Genomic DNA, 16,125 nt, shown 5'->3' on the forward strand with positions numbered 1-16,125 from the left:
AATGCCCTTATAACTTCAGTTTACATACAGCATCACTTCTTCCATCAAACACAACTAATATACAGTAGCACTTAAAGCAGATACCTTGAAAAATAAGGGTAAAAGCTGGAGCTGCTCTGTGACAGCTGTAGAGAAGGACCGTCCTGCACTTGCCATTAACCACTTCAGAACTGTTTTTGAAAAGAGAAATCATCACTGAACAAGGCAAATGACAAAAAAAATCTGACAATAAATAAAACTCAAAGCTCTTTGCTATAGTAGCACAGGAGACCATTGTATATTACACTGCATCTGTGCTAGCAGTTAGGTTTGAATTTCTAAAATTGACTTTTAAGCCTCAGACATTATTGTCTTGTTACAGTACAGATCTATGAACTGAAATTCTGTACAGCAGCTATATGACCTGCAGTTCTCATTCATCGTGTCCTAATATACCTCCATTTGTTAACCGCATTAAGTAACTCACTTGTTTTCAAGAGTTTAATGCCCTGAGTTCGCTCGTCTTGCTCTCCAACTCCATTCTCCTCCATAACATGATTCTGAATTTCTTCATCTGCTTCCATTAAGGGTTTAAGATTTTCAAGTATTCGAGTAGTAAATTCATGGACACGAGGAGACTTAGTTGCAGCAGTATTTGGCAAGGAAACATCTATCATGAATATGTAGGTCAAGACACTGAGAAAGGCAAAGAAACAACATATAGTTGGCATGACTGTGGTTCAAAGAATATAGCTAGAAGTGATCTTATATACATTTGCTGAACTAGTAAGTACTGAACATCAAAAGCACATTTAAAAACTAATGTTCTCCAAATACCCTCTTTGCAGATAATTTAAACAAGCAGGTCTAAATAGTCACTGAACTACAACCCTCCCTTACCCTAAAAACATCTGCAAGAACCTCTTAAGCCATTAATGTACTCTTCAAAGAATTCCCTGTATAATTATGTCTTACTAGGACTTAGGAAAAGTTAACCTGTTCCTAAGAGCTTTAGGAATCTCATACATAAAATTAACAGGTCATACTAACATACATGAAGTAAAAACAGAAGATTCATCTTAAGTTTCTGAAGCAAGTTTGCTAAGAATAATATAATCTCTATCTAGCACAACTCACGCACACAAAGATAACAGTCACCACTTTAGCATAGCTATTAAGACGCTCAGTTACAAAAACATTATGAAAAGAAAAAGGTAAAACAAACTGCAGAAGCTAACACTGACCTTCCTATTCTCTCTCGGACATTTTTGTAAACCTGGGTGAGTTTCGGTTCCAAGTACTTTAACAGTCTGTGCAGCAGCTCTGGTACTCGCCATTCCTGCTGTGCAAGGCCACCTTGTAGCACATAAAGTCGGCTAGAAATCAGAACAAGACATTCACAGTCATACCAAACTGTTCTTCCCTCCTTTCGCCATCCCAAAATCTTGTTCTCAGTGTTGAGTGTGTCAAAGCACAGAAGTGTCTTTGCGTGGGCTGCGTGCATAGACAGGTTAACATCACAGAATGGAAGAATAGTAGTGCTGTTATGTCAGTTCCAAAACTTCACATTCTATTAACTAGATTTAAGGGCATGAAAATTGATGAATAAACTGCCATTGTGTTGGGAAAGCTAACTGAAAAGGAACAGTTTTGCTTCATGCCTCTACAAGCCAGCTGCCACAATACAGTCTCAGTGCATTTCATCCATCCTTTTATTCCCCTTATTCAGCCACAAAATAGTTACAATTAATTTTACCATGCATCGACAAATGATCCTCCTTCACCGCTCAATGGAGATTCCAACAGCAATTCAAATAACCAGTGCAGCTTCCTGGGATCTCTGCTCTCCTGAAAATTAAGCAGGTATCAGAAATGTGAAGCACATTAGGGGTTTTTATGTAAATATTGCATAAGCAAGTTAAGTTTTGACAGAGATTTTATTCACACCTTTGGCTTTTTTTTTTTAAGAAAGTGCAAAGGTTAAATACTTTTTCCACAATAAAACCCAATATAAAGAAAGTACAGCGAAACTATGCACAAAATTAAGTTCTTCAATGGATGTTACTTTCATATCATATTTACAGCTCTCTCAGTTGTAGCTGATAAAATATACCCACACATCACTATTACGAAGCTCTTATTTACATATCTGTAAAACCTGATCATCCTGATGTAACTTTACAAAAGTGAAGATGGACTACTTACACATGAGGTTGCTATGCACGTGCCCCAGTCATTGTATGTTTCCACTGTAATGTTGGATAAAGCTGTTCGAAGCAATGGACAGAGAAGCTTCCAAAGTTTTTCCACCTGCTCAGCAAGAAAGCAAACCATGAGATTTGTCTAGTTAATGGCTGCTTAACCTGGGTGAACCCAATTTCTTCAATCTTCTCAAAACATAAGAAAAGATTATTTCTAGGTGTTGCTATTCTACAATATTAATAAGAGGGAATAAGCATCAGAGCTAAGATTTCAAGAATAGGTGTTTTGAAATACTGCAGGTTGTGTAAGCACCACATTCACAATGACTTAAATACAATCAGAATGCACGTGCAATTTAAAGATCAGGCTATGCACACTTTGCTTTTGGTAGGAGAGCAGTTTTATACACCTAAAGCACTCCCTCCTCACTTTATTTATTTTCAAATGAAAATACTAATTCTCTCAGAATTACTTCTTAGCATATAAATACCAGACATCGGGGTCCAGCTATAGAAAAATGTACAGGTCTGAATTGAACATAAGCAGCACTTATCCCAACTGGAAGATTACAGATGTCAGCTTTGTCAAGACATTAAAAGCTGACTGTTTTTTGTTTTACGCTGTAGCCTTCTGTTATCACCTACCATTATATAGGCTCCTAACCAAGCTAGGAACTGCAATGGAGCATTGCATACTGTAACTTCTTTCAGCACTTCCTTGGACTTCAATGGCACATCAATATCCCTCAGTTACATTGGTTGAACGCATTTAGCAATTCAAGCTTATCCCTTAACTTTCAAGAGCCACTCAAAAACACTACTTCAGCACCTTCTCAAATGTCCAGTGTTTAGAACCTCTTATCAAGCCAGCTATAATTTCAGCAACACATCTCTGGGTGCTTTCATGGGAGTCTGACACAAGGCGTTCCAAATGGGGCTGCAGAACTGGCAAAAAGGCATCATCAAAGTTTCTAAAAAGGCCCTGTAAAAGACAATGTGAAAATTATCAGTATAAACTGTTGTCTTTGTAAGCAACACATGATAATGAAGAACTTCAGATTTGAATATGCAGAAAGTGAAATTACAATGCTTTTATATTATAATTACATATTGCATCCTACAGACTTCCAAATTACTCTTCCCTGAAGTAGTTCACCACAAGAAAGGGTTAATTGGATTAAGCATAATAACATATATATTTCCCAACAGTAAGACACAAGATGTGTGTGGCTTTTCCACACTAGGATAATTCTCTGCAAAAAGGAACTCTATTTAGTTATGGAACTTCACTTACCTTGAAGAGGCAAAATCTGCGAGGGTTAAATTTGTCTTTGCCTTTTCTGTCCTCTAAAGACAGAAATTTTATTAACTGTTCAACAAACTTGGGATCAGAAAAATGATCATATATAATTTGTTCTGCCTGAAAAAGAAGAAAGAGAATTAGTTTTGTGGTGTTTCACCACCACGGTGACATCACAATCTTTTCAAGAGCCAATTTCCATTTTATTTCTACTTCTGGCAGAAAACATGCCTGGATTAACCATCTATCTCTCCAGTTTTAAAGAGAATATTATGTCATGTTTTCAGTGCCACCTAATTTTTAATCCTACTGATAACTTCCAGTCATCTTTCCTTTCATTTGCACTACCCCTACAAAGAAGTAATTACCACCAGTAATTACCTTGTATCAAAATCTGATAAAGATGTGAAAGTTAATGACATTTCTCATTAATAGTTATTTTGTGATCGCTGATAGAGAAAATGCAATGTATAGAAAATAATTTCTTATACACCAACACAGTTGGCATGAAAATTAAGTAGAAAAATGCTTTTAAAAATGCCTTTTAAAAGGCATTTTTATGTAAGCATTTGCCAAATAAAATACTTAGGTTGAAACAGAGAATTTCATCTCTGCAACTACGTAAATCTGTGGACAATGTTTTAAAAGAGTAGAAGGAAAGAAAGAAAGAAGGAGTACAAAGGAACAGTGTTAAGAAAATTCACACAAATGAAATTCACTCAAATCTTTACCTCTGTCAATTCATCTCTTCTTCGACCAAGCTTTGGTTGCTGCTCAACTGGAGCATAAACTGTCATAGTCCTGGACATTAAAAAAAAGTAACGTTTTAAAGTACAAGTTATCTCCATTTCCTATGTTCTCTATATTAAAAATGGGATTTATTGACTTCAAGAAAGCAAAACTTGAAAGAAAATTTACAGCAACAAATTAAGCCTATAATTACAATGGTACTGCTATATAGCAAGCAATCCAGAACGATCAGTGATAGACTGCTAAACAGACTTTGAAATCATACTATTTTCAAATATCCATATTTAATTATAAACCAGTGTATAATTCTGATGGAAGAAGTTCAGTAGTAACAAGTAATAAGCACTTATAGTACCCACAAAAGCTAAGAACAGCAAGTAGGAACTGAAAAACACAAAGGTGGTAAAACAAGCAAGAAAAGCTAAGTAAAGGATAAATAATTTGTTGTTACTTTCGTTCAATCAAAAAAGGAAATCTAGCACACATTACTTAAGTAACTTCAGAAAACTTAAGTTTTATTTTTTCCTGCCAAATTTCATATCTGGAGTTAGTACACGTTGGTTAACAGTACTCACTGAGGCCAGGTGTAATACCCCCAATGCGTCTTCTCCACAAAACAGCATGACTCCCACGCCTCCTTAGTCTTTGGTAAGTTCTGACTGTCGTAGTGCAGCCACTGGTTATCCAGCCTGTCACCAGCCTGAATACTTGAAGGCTTAGGGTTTCCACCTGGTTCAAGAATAATTTAGGTTCTATCAATCAAATCTGCACTGAGATTTGCTCTGTGAGATTAAAAGCAGCATCAGTATAAATAGTAGAAATTCCTTTATGAATTTAAACAAACATGCCATTTGAAATGCTGAGACAAAGGGCATAATAAGAGCAGGTATATAAGTCATTCTTACAAAGTGCAAGGCTTTCTGAAAGGAGAGTGGCCATAACCACATCTCTGAAGTTTTAACTCATTAAAAGTGAATAGTTTAATACATACAAGTGTGCCAAAACACACATAATATTTACATTACATGATATTAATACATAACATTATAATACATAATGCTTCTAAAAAATACAACAAATTCGCTGTTTTGTATTATCTATTTTGTTTGAATGGGACATTAACCAGAGAGAAATGAAAAGCTTGAGATTCCATGTTTAATTAAAACAGAAATCTAAAAATCTAAAAAACCTGTTAAAATCTATTTTTTTAATTTTAATTAAAACTTACTTATTTCATATGGGCATATGGGCACTTTCTTGTGTGTTCTCTTAAGCTGCTTAAGAACACCAGCCACAGCTGAGATAGCCACCTAAAAGACAGAACCATGCATCCATGTCATACATTTACCACCACAAAGATGTTTCATCATCTCATCAGGCACAGTTTAAGCCAGCTTCTCTGTCCTAAAAAGCTAACAAACACTGCAGCTCACTTCACCACACTAGTGGTTGCATTTTTAGTTGTTTAGCAGACAGGAATCAAGTGCAGCATTTGCAGAGCATCAACATCTCCCCACTCACAAGGAGGTGGCCTTTACCTTCAAGTCTCACTGAGGAGACAAGCAGAATGAAAGGTGCAAGCACAGAACAGATGAAATTGCTTCAAATATTAAGCTACAGATGGAAAAAAAAAACCCACATACATAAAAGGATTCTAAACTGAATAAGTACAAATAGACATGTTCCATGTTTTCGCAGTTTACAGACTTTCCATCACTCATAGTGCCTCTAGCATCACCAAGACTCTTGGATTAGAAGCTTTTAAGTACATAAACGTCTGTAAGGTGGGTAGGGATGCATGCCCCAGGTTTTGTACTGCATCGCAGCAGAATAACAAATATCTGTGCTAAAACCCATTGAGCTGCAAAACAAAGAGGTAGTTACATTGGTCTTACCTTACGAACTACAATTGCATCATGGTTGAGACACTGCACAAAAAATCTTATGGCACGGACAGGCAGTATCCTATCATCCCTCAGGAGCAGGGACAGAAAGCCAATACTGATGTGCTCAAACTTCCAGGGACTGAAAAATCAAAGCAGACAATACGCAGCAGAGTTTGCATGCACTGCTCTTGCACCGAAATGATCACACAGGTCGCATACGTATAGAACATGACTGAACATCAGTCTGAATATATATCATTGACTGTCAATGATGATGTCAATGAGCTCCACTGACACAGGGAAATCTTCAATGTGCAACTAAAATTACACTCAGCTGAAATGCCAGGATTAAAATGGCACCACCAATGTAAAACATTGATCTGAAACGTCATTCTTTTCAAGATTTTATTTTTTAATATGATGTCATCAATTTAAATTTATTTGGACATCAGTATCATGCAAACAGTCTTTTCCCCATAACAATAAGAAGCAACAAAGATATATATGTATTAATCAATGACAAAGCTGAACTCCAGGATGTAACGATGCCTTATATTAACGAGTCTAAATCTCAATGAGAATAAATTCAAGACTCATTCACTCATTTATCTGGGAGACAGTAATGCCATTCTGCTACACAGGCTGTTATATTCTGGTCATTCCAACTGCACCTCTTGATGAATGGGGTATTTATGCTTGTATTCAACTCTAATCCACCATAAAGAAATAAAACATTTCATACACATGAAGGGAGACTTACAGATTTCTTTGTTCCACGCAGTCCAACAGCATGTTGACCAAGTTTTCATAGTTTCTAGACACGGAGGAAGAAAAAACAAACAAAAATATCACTTATCAACCAGATGCTGTTAAGAGAATTACATAAAAGTAGCTTCAAAGTCCCTCACCAAAAAGGTGAGTGAAAACCATGACAACAATGCAGCAAACACAGCACCAACTGGCAGGACAGGGAAGAGAAGGAGGAAGGAAGGAAATTCAAGTGTAGAGGATAGAGGATGCCACTCCAAGAGAGAAACAATCCTTGGGCACTCCTGGTTTGTCTATTTGAGACTAGTTCATTAATTTAGGATTATTACACTTAATGCACAGTTAGTATTAGATAGAACAGATCAGCAATAAGGGAGGTTTAACTTACCGCAGAGCCTCAGCATTCTTTTCTTTCTGCCGCTGAATCCCTAACTGCATTTCTTCTGAACAAAGCGGTGTGAGATCTAAACTGGGATGTTCTGATCTCTGCAGCATGACAGCGATCTGAATACATTTCTCTGGAACCTATTGATAGAAAAACGCAGACATTTCAAACCAAGGAGCGATTGCAAAATTTCTGTGTTTGTTTCTGCTTTGAAATAAGGAGGCTTGAGAACGATAGGAAGAGTGCATCATTTCCTGACTGCACAGATGAGTCCTTGAAGTAATAGACTGTTCACACAGCTGAATTATTTCTTGCAAGCAAATTAAAGACAAACTTTAATATTCCATTACAGCATTTATTAAAATAGATTTATAAAAACTTTTATTAATTGTCACTCACTGTTTAAAACAAATCATGCCATTTATAACACTGATTAGGAAAAAGGCAGTTGTGCAGATCTGCACAGTGTGGCCATAGCTACACACGCTGACATTAGTTTGACCACTCTGTTGTACCAATGGAGATCTTTATACCTGATCAACAAGAAGTACATTGATTAACAAGGGAAAACTACTTAAGCTTCCTTTTTGCAAGGAAGTTTAACAAAATGTTACACTTTCCAGTGACAACATTTCAATTCAAAAGACACAGGTCTACATTTGCTGTAACAGAAAACAATACAGAATCAACATCAGAACACTAATTCAGATAATACAAATGAGTCTCAAACTCTCGTGTAATCAGATGCACTGAGAAGCCAAGCCATTAACTCCAATCTATCTGTCACTTACTGCAAAATCCAATCCGATGGTTTCATACTGCCTGTGGATTTTTTCCGCTAGGTCATCAAAAAGTCTCACTATGGATGGTTTTTCCAAGGACATCGCTTGGCTAAGCCCAGAAGAAACAATTGCTGGCCATGTTTGAGCAATGCAGTCCCAATCGTGAAGATTTGCCAAACATACACCACTGTGATTTCCAAGAAGACAATATAAGGCACCCTATAAAAGTTAAAGATGCAATTTTTAAATAGTAAAGCACTGTTCATGTAAGATATCTACATGTTCACCTGCACAGAACAAAAAATAATCTTCACATTACCAAAATGTGATTATGCCTTCGCACAGCCTCACTGACAAAACACTGAATATATTCTGAAATTGTTTTTGTGCTAAAGAAATATTCTAAGCAAATCACACATCCCAACAATTAATTGCTTCACAAAAGGGAAATCTGGCTTTCGAATTACGTTACAGAGCTATGCAGTAGCATATCTAGTTTTTCTGTAAACATATTCATGTGTGGCTGCATTGAAAACATCAGGGCTGCAGGCTGACCAAGAGGCTGCTGAATAGGCCCAGACCTGAAACTACTCACTGAGCATGATGTGGACGACTGCCAGAAATGACACAAAGAACTGGTGAATGCAACAGGTACCAATGTGAAAAAATGACAAGAGCTGTGAAAACAAGAGTGCTTGGATTTTACAGGTGATTAAGTTGGAGCTTTATGAGATACTGCCTCATTTCACAGGTAACTGGAAGGAAGTCTTGGGGGACCTTAGTGTTGAGTCTTAGAAGGACTAGTACCTAGCTCACCGTGTCAATAATATTGAACAGGCTATGACTGGGTAGCTAGCAGTATCAGAAATGCCAAATTGCAGTATTGTAGCAAATGCTGTAATGTAGGAAGATTGGAATCAACTGGGATAAGAAAGTAAATTTGGCTTCACCATTATAGAGACAAAGTAGAAAGAGGTGCAAGGATAAAACAAGAAACTGGAAGAATGACAATAAGCTACATAAGCAATATAATCACATGCTGTCTGACATTAAATATCAGGCAGGTGGAGTAGGATAAGAAGCTAGATCTGTTGCTCTGATCATACAGCAAGAACCCAAACATGTCTCTGTGGTCAGGAAGATTGAGGAGGTGCAGGGGAAGGGAAGGAGAATGATGCTTCATTGACCAGGAAGGGAACACCTGGACAGACAGTGCCCCCAGTATCACTGCACCAGCAGCATTTCCAGACAACATCAGAAGTTACTTGCTTTGACTGAAATGTTTTAGTCCAGTTTGAGTTCTACTGTTTCAGCTGACTGAACTGCTCAATGAATTTTAATGCTTTGGACTATAGCTTCCTCAAATTCTATTAAAAATATAGCTGCTAACATTCGCTTTTGTAATATCTCAACACACAATGAAACAAGGAAATAAATTTCTTCTGACAACACATTTAACCCAAATATTTGTTTAATATTAGTTGCACTTAGGCTATGTGCCACAGAAGCCTAAGAGTCACGCTTGTAAAAATCATTAATAATCTTCCTGAAAATACACTTTCAAAGACAGACACGAAACAAAGTTAATGAGAAAGTACTTTGAATTGCTGTTGAGTGACATCTTGCCGATCTGGACGCAAGAACTCCAAAACCAAGGGAATGATATCTCTGCAACAGAAATTGTATGTTCCCAGTGCTGTGAAGAATGCCTGCTGAGCTTTACTTCTGACCTGTGGGAAGACAGAAATTAATAGAAAATCTTCTGAACCAAAAATATACACTATATCAATTTATTTTGTAAGGGGGCTACTTTTTTACATATGCAAAATTAACAGTATTGATTTGTGCACTGAAGCATGTCACCTGCTGTAGATGTTAAACATACTTCCCCTCACCCTTACTCACAACTCTATCTAAATGAACTTGTTTCAAGCATTTATTTGAGAAGAGCTAAAAAGTTCTTTGTGCTGCCAAAAACAGTCATTATGTTTTCAATATCACTATAAAAGCAAACAGGCAGCATCACGGATGCTACATGCAGAACTCTAAAGAGCCTGTAGACACTGTGGATGGATCTGAATTTATATATGCACTGAATTCCCACAGGGCTAAGAATTCATAGTACAACCATTTGCGCATCTATATGGTATATATTTCTTTGGATTTTATTATTATTTAAAAACCTAGTTTGCCTACTTCCTAATAACAGATTTAGGAACACAGTGTTATTAATTATATTGGAAATATCACATCTAAAAGCCTCAAGCTAGTATAATTTTAACTGATATTATTTATTGTTCTAGAAATTTAGAAAATAAGCTCAAAAATCTGTAGCCCTTAGGCTGACTCTCCACCCATCCTTAACTTAATGAAGAGGGGAATATGTCAAAATTGGTAACTAACATAAATGAGGTAACTGAAAGCTTCATATTACCATGAAAATGAATTGAAAAGTAAAAAAAAAAAAAAAAAAAATTAGAAAAAAAACAACATAATATTTTAGAACTACAAAAGATGGTTATTTACCTGACCATATGAACTTGTAGACAAACAAAGAAGATCTCTGATCATCTCCTGGTGGGAGGTTTTATATTCACAGCCTTCCATGGTTAGCGTTCTCAACTGAATTGCATTAAGAACACAAATAAAGGTTTATTTTTAGACTTTAATAATGTAAGTGAAACAACAGTGCAGGATCACTGCAACTTTAACTAAATGACAATATAACAAATCAGCTTCTCTAGTAAATGTGTTAGTAACACTATCAAGTGAAGGTATTACCTCATGCTGCAACATAACTCTGTCTATCAGCAAAGCTCGGATATGCTGTTTCTTTCCTTGAAGCTGCAAGGAAATACATAACTGGTTCAGATTTCAATATTAACATCAGCAGTCTGTACTGACTCAATTACCCACTGGTATTTTTCCTCTTCTACAAACAGGCAAATTTAATGGACACTGTGAGAGTATATTGATATATTGTCTTTTTTTCCCCCCAGGTAAAGGCTTTCATTTACGTATTCTCATTTACTCTGGGAATAAGTTCCCTTTGCAAGCAGAAGGAAGCTCTGGTCACACAAATTACTCTGTTAACAATGATCAGAGCATCATGCCAAGACTCAGATTCTGGTCTAAGGATGCTAACTGGTGGGTTATAATTCCAAAATGCTAAGCGTAAGATTTCCAAGTAAAGGTACAAACGTACTGCAACACAATATTCAGAAATCAGAATACACAGAAATTAGATTTCAAAATCATGAAAAATTTTCATTAGGACTGTAAAGACAATGTGGGAAAAGCCTTCCTGAGCATTAGGACCTATTCTCCCCACACACTCAAGCTTTACAAAGATTTACTGACCCTGTTCTCCATTGATTTTTTCACTAGATTAAAGCTTTTCCATCGGGAATCGAATTCATGTTTGTGAGACCCTTGGAACTGCAAAACATCACTAATTATCTGCAAGAAAAAAGATGACAATCATTTTCCAAAGTGAAGTCATTTTGTTTGCAAAAAAGAAGTATGTCATATCTGAAGTACTACAAATAATAAATATACCTTTATTATTAGAAATAAAGATTTGGTATCATCTTCTGAATTATCAAGTATGTAACCTGCAATTTGAAGAATAATAATGTATTATTATAGAGGAAAAGAGCTTTAAAATAAACAATTTCTATAAAGTATTACAGGCACAGTAAAGGAAACAGGTTTCTTATATTAAACTTTACACAAAAACCAGCGTACTTCTTACATAAAGGTTTAATTCTTATACTTACGCAACAATTTCCTTGTAACCCTTGCAATAGATTCACGATAATTCTCTCTTGATAAATCTGTACAAAAATTAAACATATTCTTTATTATAAAAGCAAAAAACAATACTTAAGTACATCAGCAGAAACCCAGAGCAGACTACTCAGAAAACACAGTACGGATTATTGGATCTTCCTCCTCTGCTTTGACAGATGGTTTCCTTTATAACCACAGAATAAGGCAGATTGTTTAACTTATGAAACTAAGCAGGGTAGAGGAGAAACCCAAAGAACATAGATGATACATTTCAGGTGATTAAGCCAATAAAACATTGGGAATTTATTCCCCTTCAATGAACAGAGGAAAAGACATCTCCAACCTGAATAAGAACAAAAATACAGAATCGAAAAATGGGCTCAATAACGAGCAAATTTCTTGGAAAGTTTTAAACCAGAACAATCTCGAGTTGATCTAAAAAATGACTAACTTTTAAGTTTGCCCATTTTCATATATGTATCTTAGAAGGCTAAAAACTCACTGCTTGTAAATTAACTGACCAGATAAGTGTCAAAGCAAGTACATTCAATCACCTGAAAAGCAGTTACTGTGCCTCCAACTCTTCTTTAAACTTTCCAACTTGGAAGACAGTAAAGAACACGATAAAACCTGAGGACAAAGCTAATCTGCCAACTTTGATGTTTCAGACTCCAAAGAACTGGACTCAGATAATCCTTTATCATTATGACTATTAAATGCCCATACTGTGTGACTGACCCTTTGATCTTTGAGCAGTTTAGAAGTTAGTACTAGAAAGGTTGAAGGGAAATCTATGTGATGCTTCCTTCTACTACGGCAATGACTAGTAACTATTTTAATAGCAACATTCCTTTTGTGAATGAACCACAGAAGCCTCCAGCACTCCAGTGTTTATTTCATATCTATGTCTTCACCATAGCTAAAGATAAAATGGAGCATCCACAAATATTCTGTTCTGGCCCCAGAAAGCTCTTTATTATAGAGAATAATCAAAACTATGCTTTCAAGAAGAACCTACAGCTTCCACAGGTGGGTAGATATGGGAAGATAAAACATCACTTTGAACCTGTTTGAGCAGAATTAGTTTCTACTTACCATAATCAACACCCGTGTACAGTTTTGTCTCTTCCAAAGATACCAGACTTGGTACCCTGCACGAAAACAAACCAAATATTACTACACAGAAATCACTGACCACAAGAACTTTAGTGGCGTTTTATTAATTTTAACAAGCTAAAGCTCATGTTGATAGTGCCATAAAGGTTTGGGTTAACTGTGTGCCTCAGTTCTTTAACAGTTATTAGGAAACGCTACTAACGTGTCAGACTGTATCAGAGAAGCACACTGTAAGGATACTGGGAACCCACAGTCTTGATTCCTCATTTAACAGAAACTCAGTATCTGTCAAACCTACCAACACACTCATGATAACAAGCACAGCTGCAGCCACCTTAGGCTAGGAAGGCCAGAAGAGTTTGACTGCTGAATGGCAAAGGACTGAAGCAAGATCCTTTCCTGACAGGTTAAGCTGATGAAGCTTTTCTGACTCTGGTCCCCATAATCTACAGGAATTATACTTACTGTTGCTTCAAGTTCATAATCAATAACCATGCAAAAAAAAACCCCAACAACACACTTTTTCCAGGATTTGGGTCATTTTTTAAGTATATTTTTGAACCTTATTTACTTCATCTACAACCACCATAAAATACAAATTCAGACATCATATTATGTCAATGAATGTAAAGGAAATAAAAAATCCACTAAATCAATTTCCAAAATATCCAATCTAAATCCAGTACTTTAGGCCATAAACATATAAAGATTCTGTGGTCTCAAACAGATAAATTAACAATCTCAGACAGACAGACATCAAGTAATTATTTGTACAGCATGCTGATAAGTAAACGAGTTCATAGCAGCATGCTTTCCCTCAAGCATTTTAATATATTTTTAGCTTTAAACTGTTTTCTTTAATAAGATTTAAGTTCATGTACAGCTTTTCTATCCATGAGACAGCAAGGAAAATTCAAGTGTGATCTACCAGGTTTCCCTCTAGTGGTCTACAGAGACTGCAGCTTTTTAAGCTTTCCTTCAGCTGTTCTTTCCAGCTAGCCAAATATCCAGCATTTAAAACCAAGCAAAAGCAATGCTCCAGGATCTCCCTGCCCTCTAGGCAGAAACCAAGAGCAGCAGACCAGGAGCAACAACATAGAGCACTGTGCAATCTTAACCTAACCTGGGATGGCTCTCGCACACCATGACATCGCTCCACATGCAGAACCATGTAATTCAGCAGGGTTGCTAGCAGGGTGAAAATTCCTCATGCAAAATGGAACAAAGTTTTCTAGCTGGCCAACTAAAAAGATCCATGTCACCCACACTCTGCATTTCAAGCAGTGGTCAGAGAAAGCTTAAGTGCTATGCCTAGGCCATACAGAAGGAAATAATGTGTTTTCCATAATGGCACAGTCAATACTGATAGCAAAAGTCTCATTGCAATACTTCATGCAATGTACAAGTAACACCACAGTTCATTCTATATCAACACAGATTGCCAAGAAAACTTAGGGGCAAAGAGTAGCCACAAGTATTGCTAGAAGAAAAATTCCAACTAAGCAGAACTTTGAGAAATTCATTCTCTTAGTTGCTACAGTGCAAATCCAAACGCATCTTCATCTGAGAACAACTGATGCACTATGCTTATAGTGCAAACAGGAACTCAACCAAACATCAGTGAAAGATATTTTAACCTCTGAAAGCTTTATAATCTTTGCGTTTGGAAAATCTCTACTTGCACACCATTACAGTCATTGCAACAACAAAAACATCAACATTATCACCAATTACAGCAGACCCTTGGGGAAAAGGGCAGACTACTTGCACAGAAGCACTGTGTGTGTCTACACACACTCTGTACAGCAGGGCGACCACCACACTGTGCTCCTGCCAGCAGGGAAATAAATGCATTTCATTTTTCCACACCTGTGACAGGTTAAACCCCTGCAACTCTGAGCAGCTACAACAAAACCCGCTGCCATCAGAAACGATTGCTCTTGCAACTTCCTCAATTCTTTTCCTCCCTTTGCTTTTTAAAATGGCAGGGGCATTAAATGGCATTTTCAGAAAGATGTAAATTATTTCCATAGATTATAGAATAAAGCAGGAGACTCAAGGCAGCTCAAGCCGATGTACATACTTGGAGACAAACAACAGGTTTGAAATATTTAGCTGGCATTTATCAAGCAACGTAAAGAAAGAGAACAAAGCTTTTTAACGCACAGACACATACATAAAGAAACAGAAAAGCTTTGTATGTTAACTATTCAAGAAGCAAATCCATTTTCAACCAACACAAACTGGTAGGGATACAACACAAAGGCTCTTCTTAGCAAGGAGAAATATTAAAGAACAATAACATTCTAAAATGGAATACTCTCAGTTGCTGAGTATTAGGGAACAACAAAAGCTATTGGAAAGTCTCTAGAAATGGATCAAATGATTCACAGAAAAATTTTCAGGATGAAAAGTAACCAGAAGAGAACAGTGTAACATGAACATTCATCAACATCCTTCTATGAAAATAATCATAATACAACCTCCCTAATCAAACAAAAAAATCCCAGGTTAACAGCATGATGGCTGCAAAATGCATTAGACTTCTTTCCACACATTACTAGAAAGGCCTTACATTTGCAATAAATGTTTTCCTGTTGGAAAACAACTTCAAAAGAAAGATAGCAACAACAACCACCCAGCAGGAAAAGGTTTCAGTGTCAGTGGAAAGCAGTCTGCTGTATCTGCGGCTGCAATTTGTTTGTTCATCAGTAGCAAGGTTTAGGACAGGAAGGCAGACTCACTCCTAGCAGAGCAGTGATCAAGCAGTGCCTCCCAGCCTGCCTGGGGACTGCCTCATTTATGTAACATTACAAATTGAAACTTACCCTTAAATAAAACAACATCAAACCCTTGGTGAGAATTTTATGCAACAGCACAGGTTGATTACACCAACCAGTAATGAAAGGAGCATTCAGCCAAGTTGTGGCATCTGTGACAAATAGTCAATATAAAATTTCTGTAATTATCTTCCTGTATTACTTAAGCTAAAAAAAAACCAACTAATTAATTCCTCACTCATTTAAGTCATCTTGCTTCATACCACACACACTGTATGACTAAGCCAGTTAAATTAATTAGCAAATTAAATCAACTAAAATGTATGAAGCTGCTTCTAAACACCACCAATAGTAAGGCTGAGATAGCTGTGATACTATTTGTGTGC

The 16,125-nt window shown here is 36.6% G+C and overlaps 1 protein-coding gene across 6 annotated transcripts in view; it reads right to left on the reverse strand.

Moving 5' to 3' along the window:
• The window catches only part of PSME4 (proteasome activator subunit 4), a 65,594-nt gene that overhangs the window by 16,801 nt on the left and 32,668 nt on the right, over positions 1 to 16,125 (reverse strand). For 5 of the 6 annotated variants that reach the window (XM_085542545.1, XM_015856744.3, XM_015856743.3 and 2 more), the window contains 21 exons: positions 12,939 to 12,994; positions 11,831 to 11,887; positions 11,610 to 11,665; positions 11,412 to 11,510; positions 10,833 to 10,895; positions 10,578 to 10,673; positions 9,650 to 9,781; positions 8,061 to 8,270; positions 7,273 to 7,409; positions 6,877 to 6,930; positions 6,126 to 6,255; positions 5,459 to 5,540; positions 4,806 to 4,959; positions 4,212 to 4,281; positions 3,475 to 3,600; positions 3,010 to 3,162; positions 2,185 to 2,289; positions 1,736 to 1,827; positions 1,224 to 1,355; positions 467 to 675; positions 85 to 170 (listed from right to left, as the gene is read on the reverse strand). In XM_085542545.1, the coding sequence (XP_085398671.1) occupies positions 85 to 170; positions 467 to 675; positions 1,224 to 1,355; positions 1,736 to 1,827; positions 2,185 to 2,289; positions 3,010 to 3,162; positions 3,475 to 3,600; positions 4,212 to 4,281; positions 4,806 to 4,959; positions 5,459 to 5,540; positions 6,126 to 6,255; positions 6,877 to 6,930; positions 7,273 to 7,409; positions 8,061 to 8,270; positions 9,650 to 9,781; positions 10,578 to 10,673; positions 10,833 to 10,895; positions 11,412 to 11,510; positions 11,610 to 11,665; positions 11,831 to 11,887; positions 12,939 to 12,994 (2,299 nt within the window). The remainder of the gene's footprint in view (positions 1 to 84; positions 171 to 466; positions 676 to 1,223; positions 1,356 to 1,735; positions 1,828 to 2,184; positions 2,290 to 3,009; positions 3,163 to 3,474; positions 3,601 to 4,211; positions 4,282 to 4,805; positions 4,960 to 5,458; positions 5,541 to 6,125; positions 6,256 to 6,876; positions 6,931 to 7,272; positions 7,410 to 8,060; positions 8,271 to 9,649; positions 9,782 to 10,577; positions 10,674 to 10,832; positions 10,896 to 11,411; positions 11,511 to 11,609; positions 11,666 to 11,830; positions 11,888 to 12,938; positions 12,995 to 16,125) is intronic. The other variant, XM_085542548.1, reaches the window with a different exon arrangement.

This window comes from Coturnix japonica, chromosome 3 (genome assembly GCF_054131305.1).
Source record: "Coturnix japonica strain WE chromosome 3, WE-NBRP24, whole genome shotgun sequence".
NCBI classification, from domain to species: domain Eukaryota; kingdom Metazoa; phylum Chordata; class Aves; order Galliformes; family Phasianidae; genus Coturnix; species Coturnix japonica.